General features: G+C 55.8%; 1 protein-coding gene across 4 annotated transcripts in view; it reads right to left on the bottom strand.

Moving 5' to 3' along the window:
* ZNF609 (zinc finger protein 609) overlaps nucleotides 1–18,077 on the bottom strand; it is an 85,381-nt gene that overhangs the window by 23,918 nt on the left and 43,386 nt on the right. For 2 of the 4 annotated variants that reach the window (XM_027889675.1, XM_027889667.1), the window contains exons 3-9: nucleotides 13,157–13,382; nucleotides 7,012–7,099; nucleotides 4,323–6,678; nucleotides 3,647–4,013; nucleotides 3,311–3,486; nucleotides 2,598–2,814; nucleotides 1,594–2,458 (exon numbers count right to left, since the gene is read on the bottom strand). In XM_027889675.1, coding sequence (XP_027745476.1) covers nucleotides 2,385–2,458; nucleotides 2,598–2,814; nucleotides 3,311–3,486; nucleotides 3,647–4,013; nucleotides 4,323–6,678; nucleotides 7,012–7,099; nucleotides 13,157–13,382 — 3,504 coding nt within the window. In that variant the 3' untranslated portion in view covers nucleotides 1,594–2,384. Of the gene's footprint in view, nucleotides 1–1,593; nucleotides 2,459–2,597; nucleotides 2,815–3,310; nucleotides 3,487–3,646; nucleotides 4,014–4,322; nucleotides 6,679–7,011; nucleotides 7,100–13,156; nucleotides 13,383–18,077 lie in introns of those variants that run through there. The other 2 variants (XM_027889685.1, XM_027889695.1) reach the window with 2 other exon arrangements.

Here is an 18,077-nt window from a genome sequence, read left to right as displayed (position 1 = left end):
TTCTCCCTCCTTGCCCAAATGTACAAAGGCAAGAAGAGTACAGTTTGTATATATATATATTTATATATATATATATATAAAAAAACAGGGAACTCGGTAATAATGTACACTTTACAGAAGGGCAGAGTCAGGAAGACTGAAATGAAACCCAACACAGCAACGCCAATGGAAACAAGAGCTATAAACACCAACGGTCCGACACCCTGGTCGGGGGCCAGGCAGTGGGAACCCCCCGCAGTGCGGGGGCCAACTGAGGCCCACAGGCAACAACTGACCCAGAGAACCCAGATACATCAAACCTCAAACCTACTCTGCATAAACGGTTGTTTCATTTAACACCTAAAGGGAGACTCAATTGGGACCCAACTGGGAAGGTGGGGAGCAGCCCCCTGACACCCTTCGACTGCCAACAAAGTCTGTGGCACCCCCCAAGCCCCCCTGCCCCAACACCCTCCTCTGTGCCCCTGGAGCCGCTGGTGTGCCCCGGCCATGCTGGGAACCAGGCTGTGCTGGGCTGGCCGAGGTTGGAGGTAGGAGCAGCCAGTGGGACACTCCTCCACGTGTGGGATGTGGGGCTCCCCCAAGCACCCTGACCCCTCCAGTCCCCAGCCCCATAGCTGTGTGTGGCTCTGGAAGGGACCTGAGGTGGGTCGAGCCACTGCTGGGCATCGCCCACCCTGTCCCTGTGGAGCGTGCTGGGCACGCCTCCTTCCAAAGACAACGAAGAGCGGGAGAAAAATGAGTCAAACAACAAGAGCAGGCTGGGGCCACCACACTGCTGGCACCTGAACCAGGGCCGAGAGCAGCCAGCACCTCCTTTCCAGCTGGATACAGTGGGATGGGGGAGAAACGGGGAAAGAAAACAAAACCCAAAACAACAGCTTTCAAACAATTGCTTTTTACAGTATGTACAGAGCCCGGCGGGCAGAGCATCCCCGTACAGCGGCCCTTGGGGCCGGGTGCGACATGGACACACACACGCAACCGAAACCCACAGCCTCCATGTCCCCGCAGCCAGGCAGCAGGAGAGGGGGGAGCTAGGATGGCCCAGCCGCTGCAGGGCCGAGGTAGAGCGTCGGCCCAGGGAGAGCTGCTCTGGGGCTAGGGGCAGAGGACCAGAAAGCCCCTGTCCTCAGTGCTGGGGAACAGCCGGGAGCAGGGACCAGCTTCCTCCAGGGCCTGGTGCCCCCAGCCCCAGCACGAGGCCAGAGCAGGGACCAGCACAGCCCCACATGCCTCTGGCAGAACCTAAGTGTGCTTGTTCCTTGCTGCGCCCTGCCCACAGCCTGGGGGAGCCGCCCTAAAAGCAAAAGGTGGATGAAAAGGAGAGCTACAGCCATGCCCCAGCAGGATGCCCCAGCTGCCCTAGGGTTTGGGGAGCATTTGCCACGGTAGGGGGGCAGAGAAAAGGCCGGGGGTATTACTGAGTTGCAGCTCAAAAACCAATTGGAAAGTGATGGGCAGGACCTTCAGGCAGGTCTGGACCGTGCATGGCACAGGGGGACCCTGACAGCCCCAGCTGGGGTGGCGGGCACAGCCCCCAACTCTGTGCCCCACTTGCCCCCAGCCCCCTGGAGCAGAGGCTGCTTCACCGGGGCGAGGAGCTCCCACAGCCCTGCTCCAGCCATCAGCCACACACCAGTGGCTCCAGCCCATGGGCACAGAGCGGTGGGTGCTTTGGGCTGCAGGATCAGATGAGGGACTGGGAGAGGGAGAGCCTCATATGCAGCACAAACCTGTGCCCCACGGCTCCCTCCGGCCAGGGTGACACCATCTCCAGGCTCACAACAGCCCCCCCCACGCCTGCCATGGCTCCTTGTAAGCCAGCCCTTCTTTTCCTGAGACCCCATGGCAGGCTCAGCCCCACACTCCGAGCCCCCGACTGCCCCCAGTCCCATCATGAAGCAGCAGCTCAAAAGAGACATGGTGGGGTCCCAAATCCATCAAGAAACCTCAGTGCTTCTGTTTCCTCTTCATATGCACCAGACGGGCAAGACGCCTCCGTCCCGAGCGCTGGTGCCCAGTAGAATAAATATTTCCGCAGGTACCAGCTATCCCACTCACCAAAGGGGGTGTGGGGGGCAGTCAGTGTGTGTCCGACGGGGGGAGAAGACAGAGTCTGCCTCGGATCGCAGCAGGAACGTCAAGCAGAACAATTAACACCATTCAACTGATGTCTAAAGAGAGTCTCCAGCGCTTCCCCATGTGAGCCAGTCACATGTCTCGTACAGCCCAGGCATCCTCAGCCTCATGTCCAGCCTCATGTCCTGCCACAACCCAGGGGCAAGTCAGCTCCCGCGAGCCCCTGGGGCAACGGGAGGACCCTAAACCCTTGAGGGCACCCCCTCCGTGCCCATCCTGGCAGGAGTAGTGCCTTACCGTTCTCACCTCCGGGGAGGTGGGTATAGGGAGGGAGTAGAGCCTTGCTGGCTGGCAACAATGGCTGTGGAGGAGAGACCTGTGGAGGAGAAGCAGTGTCAGGAGCTGGCAGCCCAGGCCAGGCACCCAGTCAGACCGGGGGACGGCACAAGGGCTCCCGCAGCCCAAGGGTGAGTCCAGCTCCCTCCCAGTCCCTCCGAGCCTGGCCCAGCTCTCACCTGTTGCATAGGGCAGGTTGTACTGCGCTGGCAGCAGCGAGTACCCGAGGTGGTGGTGGTGGTGATGCGTCGAGAGCAGGCGCTGGGAGGGCGATGTGCGGGGCCGGTCACTGCTCCGCTCTCCTGCTCCAGCTCCCCCGACACTGCTGCAGCTCCCGCCGCCCCCCACCACCCCACAGCCACTGCGGTCTCGCTCCTGAGACGTCTTCTCACTTATCTGGAGAGGAGAAAGCAGATACATGCTGAGAGATATGATCAGCCACCCCAGGGCATATCTCAGGGTGATATTCCCTGCCTTTGCCTAAAGACCCCCCATGAGGTGACGAGGGGTCACAGCCCAAAAGCCATGGGGAGGACACAAGTCCTGCTTGAGGGTAGCTTTTTCCTCCCTGTGTCCAAACTCTGTCTCCCAGTTCAGCCCAGCAGGAGCCATGGGATGGAGACAGCCCCTGCATCCCACCCACCAGCTCCAAGGCTGTGGACAAGTGTCACTGGGTTCCTGCAGGGTGTGGAGGAGCCCCAGTGCTTTCCTGGGTCAGCCCTGCTCACAGGTTTGGCTCGTCCATCCCAAAGGATTTGTAATGTGGTAGTACTTCATGGCTGTGGGTCTCCCACAGCAGCAGGTACAGCTGGCAGAGCTGCTCCCAGCTGAGTATAGGATCCAGGGACTGTTCCGCAGAGCTGGGCAAAGCCAGTGTGCTCCTGACCCTCACCGTGGGCGATTTGCTCTTGTAGTGGCTGGCGTGCTGCTGCAGGATGTCCAGGGCCTTGGACTCTGAGCTGGATTTACAGCTCACGCTGGGGCTGGCTCGGGACTTGTCACTGTCGTCGCTGCCGGACGCCTTGCTCCCATACGGAGAGAAGGAATAGCTGGAAGGTAGGTATGATCCTGGGGAGAGAAAAGCAGTCAGGGCACAGGAAGGATTCGGGCAGCACAGTGGGAGCACATGGCTCTGTATGTGCGCGAGAGGATGTCCTACAGCTGCCCCCCATCCTGGGAGCAGGGACAGCTGGGAAGGGACGTCCCCAGGAAGACCCTGGCTCCCCACCTGGGTAATTCTGCATCATGACGGTGGGCATGGCGCGGTAGCTGGGGTGGTTGGGGTCGTACGACTGGCTGTAGGAGTAGCCGTGCATGTAGGGGATGTAGGACTGGTGCTGCGTGAGGGGTGAGGACACGGGGACGTGGACACTGGGCCTGGGGTCCTTCCCCACCATGCGAGGTTCCTCAGTGGGGGTCAGCTTGCACTCGGAGCTGGTGCTCTCCTTCCCGTCCTCCTTGGATGAGGCTTCTTTGCTTCGATTCCTTTCTTCCTTCAACTTCCGGTCCCTCTCCTCTTTCCACCGCTCATCCTCCGTCTTGATGTCTGAGTACTTCGCCGGGTACACATAGGTCCACATCCGGGGCTCGGCTTCCTGCAAGAAGAGCCAACCATCAGAACACCTGCCTCCCCCTGCCCTGCCTGTCCCAAACCCAGCCTGGGTTTGGAGGAGACCAGTGAAATTCCACTCCTCTTTCCCCAGCACTCCTGAGCCCACCCACGGCCTCACAGCCCCATCCCTTTTTTGGCCCCAGGGGAATCTCATGGAGTCCCACTACAAGCAGAGGAAAACACGTGTTCTCCAAGGTGATGGCCCCAGAAGAGCCCTGTGGCGAAGCCATGGTGAGGGGCTTCCTCCAGAAGCAAACACCCAGCTGGGCTGGTGGACAGGGTAGGGCATTACCTGTCTGTACCAGAGCACAGGGTCCACCTCTGCTTGCCGGCCACACTCAGAGCCAGCCTTAGTCTCAGCAGTTTCCTTCCCAAGGTGACTGGCCTCACTCAGCTTCACCTTGAGACCCTCAGTGACCTGGCTGCCGGATAGCTTGGATGAGTCCTCCAGCTTGGGGATGATGACAGATTTGGCCATGTCAGGACCTCCCTGCTCCTTGGGCTTGTTCAGTCCCGACTTGACAAGGTCCGTGAGGCTTGGGGCTTTGGTCAGCGTTGGTGGCATGGGTGGCTTCTGCTTCCACTCTTCTTTGAGCGCTGCCTCCCTCTCTTTCAAGCCCAGCTCCGCCTTCTTCTCCAGTCCCCGCTGCTGTTGCTGCTCCAGGCTCTGCCGCTGCTTCTGCTGCTCTTCATACTGCTGGCGGTAGGCAGGGTTGGTGCTCAGCAGGTGAGCATGGTAGCCCTGCTCATTGTAACCATAGGGCGGCACGTAGGCGTACTGGTTGTAGTAGAGGGACTGCATGTACATGTTGGGGCGCTGCTGGATGACCGAGGGCTGCTGGCTGGAGCCACCACCAAGCTCTGCCTTCTTCTCTTCACAGCCTTCGCTCTTCACCTTCACGTCTGGGTTCTCCTGCTCCTCATCCTTCTTCAGTTTCAAGGCCTGTGTCTCGGCCACAGACTGCCCACCGGGGTTCAGGGGACCTGGGCTGGCCTGGGGGTAGCCTGGGGAATAGTAGGTTTCAAAGCCTTGGTAGTAAGGAGACTCTTTGCTCTGAGGTTGTGGGGGAAAAAGAGCTTTTTTGGCGCCTTCCTTGACCAACTGCTCTGGATCCTTTGCCTTCACGCTCTCCAGCTTGCCCTCCCCATCCTCCCCAGCGTCAGAGATGTCTGAGTAGGCTGGGCTGTTGGTCTTCACCGAGCTGGCCTCTGCCCCGTTCTGGGTGACAACATGCAGCGGGGTCAGGGGCTGGGCTGGGTTGGTGTTCTCCAGCCTGCTGGCACCGCCAATGGAGGGGCTGGGCGCGTTGTCGGTGAAGCTGTAGATTTTATCCGCCTCAGCCTTGATGCTGGCAAGCCGGCTCTGGTGGGGGTCAGATGAACCATTCAGTAGCCCCTCGCCTTTCATTCCCAGGTCACTGGATTCCCCCCGGAAAGGGCTCTTGCCTTCCTCCGCTCTGCACGCTTTGCCAGGAGTCAAAGGGTTTTCCACCTCCTTGGGCTCCTTCTTCTTCTTGTCTTTCTTCTTCTTTTCCTTGGAAGGGGTGAGGGCGGGGTTGACGGTGAAGGGCTCTCCCATCACTGTTGGCTTGGGCTGGATAGGTTTGAGCTGGGGGCTGTTGGGCATGGTCTGCACCACGGTGGTAGCAAGGCCGGCAGATGAGCCAGGGTTGGCGGTGGTGAGGGTAGCGGTCTGAAAGGTGTAAATCGGCTGTGGGGGGATCGCTGGCGCAATGGGTCTGGCAGACTTCAAGCTTTTGGAAGTGATCTTCTCCTGCTTAGCACCAGAGGCCTTCTTTGACTTGTCCTTATCAACACATCGCTTCTCCAGAGAGTCAAAGTCGTCATTACTTGTCTCATCAGCCACCGATGGACCATCCTCGGAGCCATCATTGGACAGGGCACCTGGGTCTGTGTCCCCCTCCCCACTCACCTTCTTCTTGCAGGGGACCTTGGTGCTGAACTTGCTGGACGGGGAGGGGCTGTGTGGCTCCATCAAGCGCACCTTGGGGGTGGCCGAGCGAGCTGGTGAGAGAGAGCCCTTCTGAGAGCTGGTAGCCCCATTGCAGCTCCCGATGTCGGCGTGCAGGGAGGGCTCCTCACCGTACTCGCTGTCCACGTCCGCCTCCAGCTTGCTGTCATCATCTGTGTGTGCGTGGGCCTGGTGGTACTTCAGCCCATTGATGTGCTTGTACTTCTTGTTACAGTTGGGGTGGGGACAGTCAATGAGGATGGGAGAAGGGCAGTTGCGGTCCAGGACAGCAGGCTCCACCTTGACCGTGGTGGATGGCACAGTGGCCGAGCCCATCGAGTTTGTGCGGATGCGTTTGCTGCCCTTGGAGTCCTCCGAGCTGGAGTTCACCTCCATGTCAGAGAGGGGTTTGCTCTTCCGCTTGGTGACAGAGGAGGGACTGGCCTTCACATCTTCGGCTGTGCCGCCAGGTGGGGTGCGGTGGTCCGAGGAGATCTGGCTGCCCCGGCGCCCCTTGCTGTTGGCTCCCGCCCGGGTCTTGCTGCTGTTACTGGTCCCTTTGCTGTCCGAGGCAGCAGCTGCTTCGTTCACCGGTGTGTTGCTGTTGGGGCGCATGCGCTTGCCCCTGCCCCGGCCATTGCGCATCTCCAGGTCACTGGTGGGAGAGTCACAGAACCTGCCGGGAGGAGGACATGGAAGTTTTAATGGAGAGACGGTCATGTCTGTGGCACAGTGGGGACACCCTTCCTCCCCTTAATACAAATCCCACGGACTCATCCCCCCACTGGCCAATAAAGAGGAACTAGACAGGCCCACCAGGATGTGCTCAACCATCTTCACTCCACAGGACAAGGGATCTGCGACTGTGAGGGCAAAGAGCCACGGGAACACCTCAGTTGTGCAGGCAGGAGATACCCCTATGGCAGCCCCAGGGGCACAGAGCAGAATGTATGGGGGCCATATGGGACTGGGTTTGCCCTCAGTGCCTGGAAGCCCACTGCCCACTTACCGGGGAGGAGCCCAGTCATGCTGTGTGCAGTCCAGCAGCGTCCCCACATACGTCTTGTTCCTCCAGGTGACGTTGACCACCAGCATTCCTGCAAGGCAAGGGGAAAGAGTCAGATGGGGCCAGGGTTGACCTCGCAGTGACAGGGAACTGCCCCTTGGGACAGGCAAGAGGAAGAGCTCAGCTCTAGGGCTGGAGGAAGGCAGACAAGAGGTATTGGGCTTTTGGGAGAGGTGAGACACGAGGCCCAGGGCTGGAGGAGGACCAAAATGGGAGTTAGAAACCTCCCAGCTCATTCCCTCTCTCAGCACAGCTCTGCCCGGTATCCATACAACCTCTCCTCCTCTTCCCTATTTTTGTGGGGATGCTAAACCCAGCCATCCCCAAAAGACCATGGGATATGTGGCGGGGGGAGGGGTCTGAAGATCCACGTTGGCTCCATGTGCACTCAAGTAGGGTAGGGAAGGTGATCTCGGGGGAGTGAGGGCTGGGAAGTCCCCAGGGGAAATTCAGAAAGCCCCCAGCAAGCCTGTGGGCCCGAATGTGGAGCTGCAGACACCCCAGTGGGGATGTGACACCCCTTGAGTGTGGCCAACAATCTCACAGCTCTCTGGAAAATGTCATTACTACCACTAGATGGCAAACTGAACCCAGCATTCCCGCTCAGGCATCCCCCTGGCAGGAAAATCCAATCCTGCTGAAGCAACCCCATGTTGCTTTGCTCCAGTGACACCCCTTTGCCCTATATCTCCACCTGGAGAAGCATCTATGAGGCCATTTAAGAGCAAAGGCATTCAGAAAACTCGGAGTTTCAGCTTTTTCCCACTAATTCAGAAGAGGAGCAGCCTGGTGCTCACCCATGCCAAGGCCATGAACTCTCAGCACCACTTCTGGGAGGCAGAGGGATCTTCCACAGCATCCCTCAGCATTGGGGTACCTCCTCCCCACCACAGATCGCTCCGATTTCCACACTAGTAGAGAGGAGTCCATTGTGCTTAGCATGTTTATCCAAGCAAGGTAAAACTTGGAAGATAGGAAATGCATTTGCAAGGGTTGATGAGCGCAGTGAGATATACGGCCCCGGGAGATGGATGGAGCTGAGGGAGCCCGAAGCAGCTGTGCCTGAAGCATGTTTATAAATCTCAGCCCACAATCCCTGTTGTGCTGTGCCAGCAGCCAGCTGCAGACTCCGGCATGGATAATACATGGAGCTGAGGCCCGACATGTGGGTTTCCCTCAGAAAGAGAAATTAAATGTGGGCCTTCTCTTTCTCTTTCTCCTCCAGGAAAACATTGGGAGCAGATCATGGGAAGACACGGTGCCAGCACATGGCCAAAACCCACAACTGGCTCATCCCAGTGAGCAGGAATGGCCGGGTCCTGCCTTTGGAGGAAGGTGCTGGGGACCTGCCTTAACAACGGCATGGGCAAGACATGATGATGATGACCTGAGGTAGAAACAATGGCCCCACGCATGGAGAGATGGATAGGAAGAGGGGGATGCTAGCCCCAGGTATCCCAAGAAGGGCACATGGAATGTGCTCTTCTATCTCTGTTCCTCCTAATGCAGCATTTTTTGGCAGGTAGGAGCCTGTCCCCCCTTCCTTAAAACCCAAAGAATCTGCTGGCTGTATCCTGTGCCCCAAGCCAGCCCCAACATTTCCAGGACACCTCTGTGGGGCTGCTGTGGGATGCTCCCAGAAGCTGCCCAAGGACCTGGAAGCCACAGAGGAGCAAGCAGCCCTAACGTGGACCCCGCCCCTCTCAGTCCCTCTGCCCTCCCTGCCGGTTCAATCCCTCTTTGAGTGGGCAAAGGCCACGTGTGCCACGGGAAGTTAATTGCATGACAAACCGCTAGAGTCCCTGTGCATCCCAGGGTCAGACTGCGATATCAGAAAGGAGGTGCCAGCTTTTTTTCCCTCCCTGCCATCACAATCAAAAGAGAGAGATGAAAGAGGAAAGGGCGAAGCGAGCCAGCACCGACCCTCCCTTCCCTGTTGGAACGCCAGCCCTCCAACACACATCAGGCTATATTTAACCCACTGCAACCAATCATATCAAATCTCCTCCTAATCCTCCAACAATAACCCAGGACAATTTAAACCCTGGGATAGATCCTAAGCAGCTTTTTTCACCTGCCATGTCCCCGTCCTGTGGCAGGATGATGGGCAGGCACAGGCATGGCAAGAATGGGCAGTAAGGAGGTAACGCCCCTGCACCTCCGAGAATGGAGACGCTCTTGAAGAGGAGGAATCCCACTTGGCTAACTCCAATCCCACCTGGTTTCATGGGAAGATGACACCTTTGAAGCTCTTAAGGAATCAACACCACCCAAGTCTGGGTGCAAACCACTCAGCATTCTGGTCACCAAGTGTTCAAATCACCGCAGAGTCATATTCTGGCTGGAAAAATTAAGGGTAGGTGATGGTGTAAGGTTGCCATCCAAGTTGGCAAGGTATGAAAAAATCCTGGGATTATGCAGGATGGAGGATAATGCAGCTGTGGGTACCAGGAGCCATTGTATCAGGGCACATTTCCCCTGTTTTCAAAGATGAATCCCCAAAGTCCAACCAAGAACATCCTCATGAATTCCTCCTCTAGCTGCATCACTTCCAGGATGCCCTGACTTTGACATGCCCCTTCTTCCATGAATTCCTCATCCAAGTGCATCACCTTTGTGATGCCTCTTCTTTATTTCCCCTCCAGCTGCATCACTTTCAGGATGCTCCAGCTTTTCCACAGGCTCTGCCCATGTGCAAAGATCCTGGCCATAGTGTCCAGGCTTTGGAACACAACGGCCCAAGGTCTTCATGGCCAGCATGTTAGGAAAGCAGGGGACACCATGGGGCAGGGGATGGCCAGCACAAGGGTCATCTCCCCCACTGAGGAGCGATCACTCACCAATGACCATCATGGGCAAAATTTTCCTTGTGGAAATTTTCTGCCATGCCTGAAAAATTTGATGGCCTTCTACAACAGAGTTCCAGTGCTGGCAGATGAGAGAGTAGTGACTGATGTCATCTACCTGGACTTGTGCAAAGCATCAAACACTGTCCCACATGGCATCCTTGTCTCTAAACTGGACAGACATGAATTTGATGGATGGACCACACAGCACATAAGGAACTGGATGGATGGTCACACTCGAAGAGTTATGGTCAATGGCTTCCCTGTGAGGGTGGGGAGGCCCTGGCACAGGTTGCCCAGAGAAGCTGTGGCTGCCCCATCCCTAGAAATGTTCAAGGCCAGGTTGGATGGGGTTTGGCGCAACCTGTTCTAGTGGAAGGTGCCCTGCCCACGGTCCCTTACAACTCAAACCACCCTGTGATTTTATGATTCTATGAAACATCATCAAAGCAAATGAGAAAGCCACATTCTTGCTCCACACCCTTCCTGCATCAGCCTTAAAAACTCACCTCCTGATTCTGGGCCCAAGCAGACACAGGTAAGAAGGCTGTAGTGTGTGTGCAGAGGAGGATGTATCCCTTTGGAAGTCCCAAAGCCCACCCATTGCAGTGCAATCTTGGCACATCCTCCATTTCAAACATCCTTGGGCACTACCCAAGGCTGTGGGTGATGATGAGGCAGCATGTTTGACATCCCAAGGGAGATGGATTCCTCTGAGTGAGCTGTTGAGATCCCTCTGGAGATCTGGAGGGCAGTCTCCAGGTGCTGGAAGCACCTCATTTGGCTGTGCAGACATGCCCTTGGTGTAGCTTTCTCCCTTGTATCCTCTGGGCAAGGGGAGATGTTCATGACATCCCAAATACTTCAAAAGTCCCAGCTTCAGACAGCCAGGTCCAGTATCACCCTTGACTCCCGTCAGGGAAAACGGGAAGGCAGGAGGGAGATGCCAGGCAAAAAACAGGGATGGTTCCACCCTGCCTTTTCACTCAAGGACAGGAGATGCCGCTATAACCAGAGTCAACACATGCAGCCAGCCAGAAGTGACCCAAGGAAATGTCAGGGTTCGTCTTCTGCAGGGCTGGATGTGAAATCCTTGCTCCCGATGGTGGCAACCATCAGCAGCCAGCAGAGAAGGATCTCTGTGCAAGTTCACTGAATTACCACAGACTAAAAATATCAGGGCTGTGGGAAATGGCAGGACGCCTCCAAGGCACGCTCCGAAACGGCGGTTGCAGAAGTGAGGGGTAATGCGGACAGACAGGCAGACGGGTACAGAGCTCCACGGTGGGGTGAGGAGTAGGGGAAAAGGGAGGGGAAAATAGAAACTGCTCTCATGGCACTGCCTCTCAACCAGAAATTGGCAAGGGGGAATGATTTTGTGCTCTCTGCCTCAGGGATATTCAGTTTATCCCTCCTGGCATGGCCACCATAAGCTTCTCCTGATTTCCACCCAAAAAAACCCATACAAGGTCCAAGCTCTCATCAGCTTTGCTGCTGCCCAAGGGGGTCTCTAGCAGTCCTGGGATTTTCAGGGAACTCTGCAGCTCTGGGGATTTTGGGTTGAGGAAAGTCACAGCACAAGAATAGACTGACGGGGGCAGGGAGAGGTAGGGGAGCCCCAGGAGTGAGGGGTGCCCATTGCTCCTCTGCAATGCTGTGTGTCCCGACCCCCAGCCTGCCTGTGCCTCAGGTTCCCTCTGAAGGTGCTGCATCCTGTAAAGCGATGGGGCTCTGGTAGACCTGGAACCAGCACTGCCGGCGCTGGGAGCTCAGCAGAGACCTTCCGCAGGTTTCCTCAGAGCACCTTCCCCCACCAGATCCTCTGGTTCCTGGGATGCACAGAGCAGGGTTCCTGAACATTCCTGCTTTTTGTTTCCTTCTTCCAGATCTTGCAATGTGTGATGTCCTTCTCCCTTGGAGCACCATAAAAAACAGATATCTCCCAACTGCCTCAATCTGGATGAATTTTTTCATATGGAACAGATAGTAAAGCAGAGAGGACAGAGGAGTGCAGAGGTCCCCATCCCAATCTAGACATCCCAGTCTTCCCCAGCATGGTCCATGCATTCCTCTCATCCCAATAGCTCAAGTGCTATTTCTCAATATGCTTTTTCCACGGGGAACAACTTCAGTGCTCACATCAGGGGCCACTGCAGCACTCGGTTCTGCACCAACCATGGTTTCAAAACCAGCTTCCCAGCAGGGAGAGAGAGAAGGCAAACTGGGCCCATCCCTGTCCTCCCAAAGCACAGGGCAAGAAGGGAACCCCACTTAAAGCAGCTCACACAAACACAGGTTTCAGTTCAGCTTCTGTTGAAGATAAAGGCAGTCACAGTGAGCAGTAGCCAGGGATAAAAGCCAACAGCTTTGTTCTCTGCATGGAATAGCGATGGGAGAGCGGGAGCAGATGTCCAAGAGGAGCGCGTGGATACCTGGCTGAGATGACTGTCAACCAGCCTCCACCACTGCTGTTCTCTCACCCTCGTGCTTCCAGACTCTTTCTGCTTCCAGACACAAGTACAAGGAGCTCACCCCACATCTCCCAAGGCAGAAACCTCCAGCATCCCACCAAGGCTGGAGGGAAGGCCGAGTTCCAGTGCTCACTGTGGGCCACTGAACCACCTATTCATCCCTGCGTTCCTTGGCAGAGCCTCAACAGCAACGAAAACCCATCAAAGAACCTGGGAAAGCAAACCAAGCTGTGCACAGATGAGACGAGCTCCAGTGGAAAAAAAAGATTGGATTGGCTTGGCAAGAGAGCCAAAAGGCTGATCTCCCACTGAGTCGATTTTGAGAGCTCTGCTGGTGTTTTTTAATCCAGCAGGAGATTTCTGCTGCCTCCCAGGGTTTGAGCGTTTTTGTGACAGACCTGTGGGTTGCCAAGCAAAAATGAAGTCAACTCTGTTGAATTCCCATGCCGGTTGGCACGGCCTTTCCCCAGCACCTCCGGAACAAGTCAGCTCTTGCCGAGAAGCAGAGAAATGGCAGTTCAGATTTTCGCCCGCTGTCTGAGCAAGGAGAGAACACAACGAGCAGGGGCTGACGCAAGTGTTGGCCCATTACTCCTTTTGCCAGACGGATTACAGGTCGCTCCCACACGGCTTCTCTGTCCTGACCACCCAGCTGGTGGCAGGAAAACCCAGGACATGCCAACAAATGGTACAGCAGGGACATGGGAATAAAGGGACTGCCATAACTCCACCATGACACTGCTGGAGAGCGAGGAGCTCTGTGACACTTACCATCCTCCGTTTCCTGCCAGACAATGCCCTCCAGGTTCACGCTGGTCCCAGGCTCGCAGGGGCCCAAACACTCGGGCTCGGTGGCCAGGGCCACGTCGCAGGTGTTCACTCCCACCGAGCGGGTGCGTACCATGATCTGCTCGCATGGCGACGAGATGTCGTTGTTGACCACAGGCACGAGGAGGTGCAAGGGCAACACCGCGGGCGTAGAGACCGGAGACTCCATCTGTGGGGAAGGAGAAACACGCAGTCACCGTCAAGAATACTGTTTGGAATATGGAAGGGAGAACAGGGAGAACAGAAGTATCAACAGGCATCTACATTCCTAGAGAACCACAAGCCCAGGACTGCCACCTCCGGTTGACATTCCACACCCTGTCAGAGAACAAAGATCTCACAAGGTTGTCCCACCCTGGTGTGCCCATACCCACGTAACCCTGGGGAGCCGGTGCTTTGGAGTCACAGAGATCACACCCAGAAGTCCTTCTGCAGGAGATATCTGTGCTTCTGTTTGAAAGAGCTTCTGCCAAGTTACTTCCTCGACGACTTCTGTAATCATCCCTGCTGAGGATGCCTCTTGGCTATGGCTCAGATGTTAATTCAATGACTTTGGACCCAATGGCTCATTAGAAGAGCTTCTGCTCAATTGGCAGGACAGGACAAATGAGTAGTGGTCTCTCTCCAGCACCAAATCTACCCTGTGACCATCTGAAGACGCAGTCACTTCGATCAGATCCCTCTTCCCTGTGCAAGTGTCTGCTTTAGAGCCTGATGCAACCATTGTGCTCTCCTTGCACATGGAAACCACATTCCATGGCCAGAGTTGGGCTTGGAAAGCCAACAAGCCAAGTGAAAGCCCAGCCAAGCCACCCTGCTGCTGACAAGCCAAGATCTTTGGCCACTCTGCCACACGAGCAGATTACGGCAATGTCAGGAGCAGGATGGTTGACAGGCTGATTCTGCACTAGCCAAGGGAAGGGCAGGGTGGGGACCTTCCTCTCCTTCAAGGTTCACCAGCCAAGCCAGGCACAGCCAGCCAGCCCCTCGCCCTGGCTCATGAGGATCTGCAGCCACTGTTGGGCAAGCTGCTCCTCATCGGCTCAGACCTCCTTTCTTCACCGCTGGGGATCTTGATCAGATGCTGGGCAACCTCAGAAGAGAAGCAGACTGAGGAAATTCATCACATCATCAGTGAGCACTCAGCTGGGTTATGGTTTCAAGAAGGGGAAGATCCTTCTAGGGCACCCAGTACTACACCCAGAGAGTACCCCTAAACCTCTGCTGAGAGGAGATACTACAGACCTGGAGAGCCCAAGTTTGTGGTCACCAAGTGTGGGTATGACACCAGCCCATGACCCTGCCGCTGACTCCCACCCTGGTCCTGACCAGCTGCCAAGTTCACCTGCTCCCCTCTCTTGCTCCCACACTTCCATCCTTTAACCTGACTCCAGCAGAAGCTTCCACGTCCAACCTCACCTGCCCCAAACAACACAGCAAGTGGCTGGAGCATCCCACCTCCCCACCAACTCCTGACCCCACAGAGCCTCCTCACATCCCCAGTGACACAAATCTCTAGGCAGAGGAGAAGGGAGAAGAACATCACATCTGCCAGCGGCTTCTGTCTGCTCCTACAGGGGTGGTCATGGGCAGGGGACGCAAATGTGACCCTCATGGAGAACTGTGAGACATTCTGGCTCTGCCAGCACACATGGATTTGCTCTTCCAGCAGGAGAACACAAAGCACCTTCTGTCTGCAGCCCTCTCCTTGTCCTCCTGCATCCATCCTCTCTCTAGACAGTTCATCAGATTACATCCCATACACCCCACTGGGCATTCAAGATGGCCCATAGGTCTGAAGCAGCAGTGGCTGGACCACCAGCAGGACCAACTCTCCCCCAGGAGCCCAACCTCACCTCCAAGGCTGCTCAACTTGCATCCCAAGGGATTAGAGGAAGGTGGTTTTGGCATAAAACAACCCCAGGAGGCTGCCAGCGGAGCTGCCAAGAGGCCCCCCCTCCCAAAAAAAAAAACCACAGCAACCTCATCTTGTGCATCTCAGTGGATCCAGGACAAGATGCTCCAAGGAAGCGTGAGGCTTTTTTGAAGGGGTTCCTTAACGCCACGTTTTGCAAACCACAAGCCAGTCTCCTGCAATGGGAGAGCCAGGGAGGAACCAGGTGGGATTGCCTGACTCAGGTGGGCAGCATGAACAGCCCGGGGGGTGATGGGGACTGCTTGCCCCCATTTCCCCCATTGCCCCAGGAGTGGCGGCCGCATGTGCACGTCAAAGCCCTGCGGGTTCTGAAACCGTTCAGCTTCCTTCCACTCTGCAACAGAAACCACAGTGCAACACAGGAGCGTTTAATTACAGTTCCAGCTCTGCTAATTATCGCCCGGTCACATTCGTAATCTGCATTATGCCACGGTGCATAATAAGCAGCTCGCTGAGATCGCTCTAATAAGTGAGGCGGCTTGATGGGATTTCATATCTCACCCTGCTCTGGAACAAATAGCCTCTTTCAGCAGCTGGGGGGAGACAAGACGGCTCTCCTGCTCCCTTGCCCAAGGCTCCAGAGCAAAACAAAAAGGCCTAGGATGGCTCTTCAGGGGTGAGGGCAGAACAGAGGTTCCTCACTGGAACATATCCGACAAAAGCCAAAAGCCAGGCTGGAGGACAAGACAGATGGATCAGCTCCTGGATTTACCTCCCCCCTCTTCATGTGTCTTATCTCCTGGTGGCACAGTATTTCATCCTCCTTGCTTTCCTAAGAAAGGTCAGGAGATGCAGGATGGCTGGGGGAGCCCTGGGTACCCTGGAGCAGTTCTGCCAACCACTCTCCCCCTTGGTGGGCACCCAGCTCATTCCACCTAGGGAAATGCTGGCAAGGGGGTGGTGGGCAGCACTCAGGCCCCCAGAGCAGTGGCTTTCACATTGCTTCCAGCTGGTAGGGCTGCACTAGCAGAGACCGCTGGCTCCCAAAGCCAGCCCTGCACCTTCTGGCCAACCCCCTTAAGATTTCTAGGCCCTAAATCCCCTTTGCAGAAGGAAAATTTATTTCTCTTTCCAAGCTGGGTAGGCTCTAAGGTTAAATGCTGACTACACACTCGCTGCTGAAGGGAGCTGATGTGTCTCCAGCCACCCCTGTGCAGGAGTTATGTGGGGTGAAGCCTCCCGATGCCGGCGCTGGCCGTCCGTGGCCACCCGCCACTGCCTCCCCTAATGAAAGCCCTTTGTGTTTCTGGCAGAGGCTTTCCCATCACGAGGAACGTGCTTTCACCACCACCAAGGACAGAAGTGGAACTGAGCCAAGCCCGAGCGGCAGCAGCCAGAACAGGCACTGCTCGATGGGGGAAAAGCAAATCCAGGGAGAGTCCAGGGTGATACCGCTGGCACCATGCAATGCCGGGCTCTGGGGGGTAATTAAAACCTACCCCTTGTTATACCCCCCACTGGAAGGTGGGATGGAGTCCCACATGAAGGGAAGCACAGTGTGGTGCTGGCATAGGAAGATGCACACAAAGCAGCTCCTGTCATCTTAGAGTTGTGCCAGTGAGGGTTTGTTAGCATCAGTCATTAAAGGGGCACCACAGCACCAACTAGCTATCCAGAGAAAGATAAATATATCCCACAAATTTTGATGTTGTCCCCTGAACCACCCAGACCACTCATTATGAGAATTTTGAATTGTCCCCAGTAATCAAAGTCAGGCAAGAAAAGTGCATTTTGGAGCAACAAGAGCCAAGAATGACGCCAAAACCCCAGAGAACAACCAGCAGAGATATTTGTGGTGCATCTACAAGGGCAGAGAGGATGTGAAGTGTAGGGCACCCCCAGAGCTGCACCCTGTCTGTCAGCAAGGACATTGCAGGGCTCAGCGTGAGATTACCAATGCACTCGAGGTGGTTCTAGGCTCCAGTGAAGCCCCACGTGAAGGAGCTACACCGTGCATGGTCTGTTTCTCTCATCTAGAAGGTCCTTTCACTCCTGCAGACATAGAGACAACAAAAGCCAAGAGGGAATCTTGTTACTGGTCACAAACTCACAGCAGCGTGTGCCAGGAGACAAAACATGGACCAGAACTGCTCCATCATGGTGCGTTGCTGGAGGCTGCAGCCAGTATGTCCCATGTCACTGCACAGCTCAGCCCAACCTTTGGGACCTTTAATTTTGTCACTCCTGCCCTGCTCAGTCACCACATCTCCCACAGATTTGCTTATTCAGAGTAGGAGCTGGGAACATGAGCTTCCAGCTCCATGGAGAGAGAGAACCAGGGAACAGATACATCCAGATGACAAGCATCTTTGGTGGGCATCTCAAAACCCTCCAGCCACAGCACTCGGGTCTCTTCCTCACCGCTGACCTTGTCAGGGATTTTATAAAGTCTTTTCCAACCTGATCCCCAAAGCTTGGTATGCAGAGCATGAAGACAAATCCCTTTGTTGGCTCTGGTGCCCGCCATGCCTATGATTCCATCTTGAACCCAACTGCAAGCAGAGCTCCCGGTCATGTCCCCCAGCCGCAACATCCCAACACACTGGAGGTACTCAAGGCAATTACTGTGTTGTGGAGAAGGCTCCAGAAGATCCCCTCCCCAAACTGCACAGGGGGCACCAAACCCTGACTGTTTGCTGGTTGGATTTCTCCAGCAAGAAAGCAGCCAACAAGAGCTTCCAACAAATCCACACATGCAGGGAAATAATGGTGGCACAAGTGGCAGATCCAAGGATGAAGGTGGGAGTGTGGTCTGGTGCACCGATCCCAAACGCTGTTGCCTATTGCTTTTCCCTCTTGCTATAGTAGGAGGATGAGGCTGCTGACAGCAATATGTGAAAAAAGAAATCTGTTCTAGAAGACAGTTTCCCTTCCCTGGATAAACTCTAGCTCAAATAAGCAAAGCCCGTTATTTCTATGGACCACAGG

Source organism: Empidonax traillii, unplaced genomic scaffold (assembly GCF_003031625.1).
Source record: "Empidonax traillii isolate 1590-97213 ecotype Southwest subspecies unplaced genomic scaffold, ASM303162v1 scaffold12:size2584012, whole genome shotgun sequence".
In the NCBI taxonomy this organism is placed as follows: domain Eukaryota; kingdom Metazoa; phylum Chordata; class Aves; order Passeriformes; family Tyrannidae; genus Empidonax; species Empidonax traillii.
This window is presented reverse-complemented; position numbering and strand designations above follow the sequence as displayed.